Source organism: Ursus americanus, chromosome 26 (assembly GCF_024610735.1).
Source record: "Ursus americanus isolate L20-20 chromosome 26, mUrsAme1.1.p, whole genome shotgun sequence".
Classification (NCBI taxonomy): Eukaryota; Metazoa; Chordata; class Mammalia; order Carnivora; family Ursidae; genus Ursus; species Ursus americanus.
The window spans coordinates 45782952-45789220 of NC_142152.1; the positions used below are offsets into that span (position 1 = coordinate 45782952).

Genomic DNA, 6269 nt, shown 5'->3' on the forward strand with positions numbered 1-6269 from the left:
TCTTCCTGAGGACCAAATTTTGTTTCCTAATGGTCTTGAACAGGTGTGTTTCCTTTTCCTTAGCTTACATGATTTTTAAAATTCTTCTTTTATTTCCTTGTTCATTCATTCATTACTTGGTAGGGTGCTCTTTCACTTCCAAATATCCTCTTGTGAATGATTTCACAGTGATTTCCAGATTCAAAGCATTGCGGTCTGACAATATGCAGGGAATGATCCAAATCTCTTGGTTTCTGTTGAGACCTGATTTGTGACCCAGTATTTGATATTCTGGAATAATGTCCATAAGCACTCGCAAAGAATGAGTATTCTGTTGTTTTTGTTGAAATGCTGTATATATATCTGTGTGGTCCACCTCGGCCAATGTGTCATTCAGAGCTCTTGTTTCTTTGTTGATCTTTGCTTAGATGATCTGTCCATTGCCATGAGTATGGCGTGAATTCCCCTGGTATTGATATGTGGTTATCAATGTTTTTCTTTACTGTGGTAAAGGGATTTTGTGTTCTTGGTTACATGCAGGAGATGTGTATCATAGAAGGTGAAGTTATGACCATGTTCTTTTCTTTATATTCAGAATGAGTGTGATTTACAGAGATGCATATGGATGCCCAGGTTTACCAAGGTTGATGAGTGATGGTTAACTCTGTGTCAGCGTGACTGGGCCATCGGTGCCCAGATTAAACATTGTTTCTGTGGGTGCCTGTAATGCTGTTTCCAGAAGAGACTGGTATTTGCATCCATGGTCTTTGTGAAAGTGGGCATCATCCAATCCATTAAGGTTCTGAACAGAATGAAATGCAGAGGGAGGAAGAATTCCCTCACTCTTCCTTCCTGCATGCTTGATCTAGAACATTCCTGTCCTCCTGCCTCTGGAGACAGTTACACATTCATGTCCCCAGGTTCCCCAGCCTGTGCTACTTCCATCATAGCTAATACATGAGACCCACTGCAGCCCCTTCTTTGGAGCCTGGTGGACCCAGCTCATGCCATAGCTACTGAAGGTGAATCCAAAGGCTGCACAGGAGAGTCTCAGGGACCCCCCCAGGCTTCACCAGGTCTCCCCCAGACTCCACCAGCTGCACCTCACACTGGACACCTGCAAACACAAGACATCCTGGTCAGAAAACTGTCTCACATCCACTGCTTCTCTCACTCATATGCACTCACATATTCAGTGTCTCTTGTTCACCATAAATTACCTTTTAAATAGTGTCCATGAAAACTCAGCCAAGCACAAAGTCAATAGTGAGTTTTCTGTGTCCTCTCCTGATCACTGAATGGGAACACCTGGGGATGCTGGGGCTGGAGCTTCTCTCCCATCACTGGGGTCAGGGCTGGGCTGGTTTAATCAGAGGAGCGAGGGCCCTATTTGCATGTCCTCTGACTCTATAGCCAGCTTGGTATCTATGTTGACAGAGAGGGCAGTGACCAGATCAGATGTGAATGCCTTTGATTTGGTGCTAGTGACATTTGGGAAACTTGGATTTTTGATTATATGACTTTGCAGAATACACACTTGGGCTCGGTGTGCTACATAGTTTTTACATATTCACACAAATCTTGGGGCCTAGGTGTCATGTTACTGCATAAAGAGATATGAACCTATTCCCAGAAGTGCAGAGGGTTTGTGGAGCGTCCAAGAGCAGTCTGGGGTGAGAATGCGCCCAGGACGTGGACCTGAGCTCCACTCACAGGACCTGCTGCCTCCCTGAACCACCTGCAGGACAGAGTGGGCAGGCTGATGAGGAATGTGGAACTCGTCCTGTGATGGGGACAGGATGATTGTTTCCGGACTTTACCTGAAGTGCAGAGAGAATCAGGGTTTGTGCAGGTGTACTTTCAAGTCTCTAACATGTCACTATGTCTGCGTGGCTCCTGAGTCATCTCTGTGAGAATCTGTAACGGCTGTGATGTGTGTACTTGACACAGGATGCACTGCACACGTGGAGAGTGCGTGATATGGTCATCACTGATGTTAGACTCAACATTATCACGTGAGAAAATAGATTCCTCTTACATCTTCCTGTATCTCCTAGAATTCCTCCTTCCTGTCTTGTCTTTTCCACCCTGTTCCCACATAACTACTGATTTTTCTCTGTTACCGTAGACTAGCTTTAATTTTCTAGGATGTATAAATGTTTTATTATGATATATGTGCTTTTATTTTTAAGGCTTAGTTTGCTCAGCATCAATCCTTGAGATCACATCCGTTTTGCTGTGTGTAGCAAAAATCACTATTAATTCCTGGCAGCATTCCAGACAATGAACACAGGAGAATTTTATTTTTTTAAGCAGTTGTTTAGGATTGGGATCATTTCCAGTTTCTGGTATTTCAATCAAGTTGCTTCCTAGCCTCACTTGAAGGTGTGAGTTCAGAGAATGTATTATTTATATGGTCTCCACGGCAACAACTAACCTGGAGTAGATGTGGGGGAGTACCTTTGCATCGATGAGGGACTTTATTTAGCTTTGGGGGTTTTCTTATTATGTAGATATTCATGGAACTCAATTTCACACATGGGAATTCGTATTTATTCATTTATTTACTCAATTCCCTCATAATGTAATGTTTACAGTTACTGTTTGTGTTACGTTAGGGTTAGATTTAGGGGTTAGGGTTAGGGGCTAAGGAGTAGGGCTTAGGACATGTGCCTGGTATCCTGTAGTTCAGAGACCTCCCCAGAGAGTAAATCTCAACATTGACTGGGATGAGAATAGCCTGGCAGCCATCTGCTGAGCTGAGGCAAGAAGGGGATTTGGGCATCTAAATACTTGTTTTTAGAAATGTTGATTTTGGGGCGTGTGGGTGGCTCAGTCATTAAGCGTCTGTCTTCAGCTCAGGGCGTGATCCCGTTGTCCTGGGACGAAGCTCCAGATCAGACTCCCTGCTCCACTGGGAGCCTGCTTCTTCCTCTCCCACTCCCCCTGCTTGTGTTCCCTCTCTCGCTGGCTGTGTTTCTCTCTGTCAAATAAATGAATAAATGAAATCATTAACAAAAAAGAAATGTCTTATTCTGTTCCAGCTGCTGTAACACTGTACACAGACTGGGTGGTTTTAAACAACAGACACTCATTTCTCACAGTGCTGGAGTCTGGAAAATTCAGGACAAGGTGCAGGCAGATGTGATGTCTGAAGAGCACCCTCATCCTGGGCTGTCCATTGCCTGTCACCGCACATGGGGTCAGGGGGCAGGGAGCTTTCTCAGTCGTGGTGTGTAAGGGCACTACTCCCATCATGAGGCAGCACCCTCCTGACCTAAGTGCCTCCCTGAGGCCCAACTCCTCGTCCCATCTCACTGTCGTTAGGTTTCTTTGTGAGGATGGTGGAGGTCACACACATTGAGCTGAAGTCAACAACTGAGGATCAATGAGCGATTCCCTGCAGATGAAAGGCCCCTCCCCTCTAGCACCTCAAAGTGAGGATTCTCATGGATCCAGTAGAAACTTCTGGTGTCTGCGTGCACACGGTGAACACAGAACCTTCAGAACCAGCGGGTGACCTTGGGGAGTGGACAGCTTCCACTGCAGACACCCGGCAAGACCTCAGTCCACTTCTAATAGCTTCCTTATTAGTATTGTCAGCTTATACGTTATCATTCTCATTTCTAGGGACTCAGGTGTTCTTCACCTATTTGATCAGTTCTCTTCCTTTTCACTTATTTTTCTAGTTGCATGGAATTAGGCATGAGACTTTATCTTCTGATGATACATTACTACACCAGAAGCCCCCTTACTCTGTCTTCTCCTGCACCACACATGGGACATCAGATAGGAAAGCCGAGATTCTGTGCCTTTGATGTTCCTGATCCCTTGGGATTTTCCAGCACTGAGCCATGAGAAAATCCCTGATGTCACGTCCGTTCCTGGTTTTATTAAAGCATTTCTGACACGCTGTGTGACATTCCCTGAGATCGATAAGCATTGTGTATTCTCCCATGTGTGTGTCGTATCATCTGATTCACCAACTGTATCAAGCTTGGTGGGGGTCCCTCTGCTTCTGGATGATGTCAGCTAACTAGATGCTGTGAGCATGGTGTCCACACAACACCCCCAGCACTAGGGCCATTCTCCTCTGGCTTTGGCTTCATGATGCTTCTGTGCCTGATGTCCAGCATGAACTGTATTTTACTGGCTCGTCGTTCGTACACTGGTTTGTGTGGTGCTGTGTTGTTGAGTCCTGCTGAAACTTTTACAGACTTGGCAGACTGACATCAGAATGTCTGTATCTAATTGTCATTTAGGGAAAAGCTGAAGCCGTGTAAGTGACGTTCTGCTTTTTGTGCATGGAAGTATAGTTTTCTCCTGTTACAACCAACTTTTTTATTCACAGATGTAAGAGGTAAGAAGAAATCATTATTCAAGAGAGCCCCCCTGGGGAAACTGTTTTATGGAGAGGATGCCCCACACGGTGACAGGAGACAAGCGTTTACTCTCCACCTGCACCTGCTGCTGGTGTGGAAAGTGTATTTGTGGGTCTTGAGCGCTGCACGCTGATCTGAGTGTCCCCTTGTCTCCTGAGTGCCCCTGATCTTGAGCATCCCCTGGTGACCTGAGCTCCCAGAGGTGACCTGCGATCCCCCTCATGACCTGAGCTCCACCAGGTGTCCTGAGAGCCCCCTGGTGTCCTGAGCTCCCCCTGGTGGATTCTGAGGGCCCCTGCTGTCCTGCCCCTACTGTGTCCCTGCAGGAAGGTTTGTGTCTGGGCTCACACTGATGTCTCCTCAGTGTGCCTCTGGCACAGTAATACACGGCCGTGTCCTCGGTGGTCACAGAGCTCAGCTGCAGGGAGACCTGGTTTTTGGACGTGTCAGCAGTGATGGAGATGCGGCCCTGGAAAGTCGGGTTGTAGCTTGTGCTACCTGTCCAGTACCCCTTCCACTCCAGTGCTCTCCCAGGGCACTGGCGGATCCAGTTCCAATAGTAACTGCTGGTGACAGAGCCCCCAGAGACAACACAGTTGAGAGAGAGGGTCTGTGAGGGCTTCACCAGTCCTGGGCCTGACGCCTGAAGTGTAAGTTGAGACAGGACACCTAGGGACAAAAAGAGTCATGGTGAGTCGGTCCCATCCCACAGAAAGGCCCCCGTCTATCCCAGAGCGTCCAGACCCTTACCCAGGGGAGCTGCCAGAAGGCAGAGGATGGACCACAGCATCTGCATGGCTGTCTGCAGGATGGAGACCCAGCACGCTGGCCTCTGCCTGTGATGCCGATTTCTTCTGGGAGCACCCAGGTGATTTGCATGTGGGTCCCCGCAGAGACGGGGAAGCATTAAAAGATCCTGAGCCCTGGTGACAGTCACTAGTTCTTGGTGTCCCCATGGTGGGTGGTGTGAGGACCCACTGAGCCTGTTCCTAGTAATCTAGGCTGAGTTCTGCCTGAACTGTTCTCCAGCCCCAGTTACTTGAGTGGGTTTGTGCTGGAGTTGATGAAGATTTGGAAACCTCACAAAGGTTCTCTTGTGTTCTCTTGTCGGGCTGTTAGACTGTGGGCTGCAATTTTAACCTTCAGATTCACCTGTTCACATACCTGGAGGATGAGGCTATAGTCCAGGGTCCAGACCATGATTGCTTGCATTCTTAGGGTCATTCTCTCCTTCTAATCAGATATGGGGTCCTGGAAGATGGCCTATGTCTCCATCTACAAAAGGGGGTGTTAGGAACTATACTCAAGGATTTACCTAAAGAAACAAGCTCATCCATGTGAATAGCAAGGCAGAGATTGGGTGTTAAGTGGGTATGCGTTTCTTCTTTTCCTCTTCTTTTAAATTTTATTTAAATTCAACTAGCCAGCGCATAGTACATCATTAGTTTCCGATGTAGTGTTCAATAGTTTATCAGTTGCGTACAGCACCCAGTGCTCATCACATCAAGTGCCCTCCTTAATGCCCATCACCCGGTCAGCCCATGCCTCCACCCACCTCCCTTCCCTAACCCTCAGTTTGTTTCCTATAGTTAGGAGTTTCTCTTGGTTTGTCTTCCTGTCTGATGACATCCCATTCAGTTTTCCTTCCCTTCCCCTATAATCCTCTGCACTTTTTAAATAAAGATTTTATTTATTTATTTGACAGAGATAGAGACCGCCAGTGAGAGAGGGAACACAAGCAGGGGGAGTGGGAGAGGAAGAAGCAGGCTCCCAGCAGATGAGCCTGATGTGGGGCTCGATCCCATAACACCGGGATCGCACCCTGAGCCGAAGGGAGACGCTTAACTGCTGTGCCACCCAGGCGCCCCCCTCTGCACTTTTTCTTATGTTCCACATATGAGTGAAGCC

At 47.4% G+C, this 6269-nt stretch overlaps 1 gene segment (V, D, J or C); it reads right to left on the reverse strand.

Moving 5' to 3' along the window:
* Nucleotides 1-992: 992 nt before the first annotated feature.
* Nucleotides 993-5157, reverse strand: LOC123792281 (immunoglobulin heavy variable 4-59-like). The segment is given in 3 exon segments: nt 993-1096; nt 4710-5030; nt 5112-5157. Coding segments are annotated over 3 exon segments (471 nt in total).
* Nucleotides 5158-6269: the final 1112 nt, after the last annotated feature.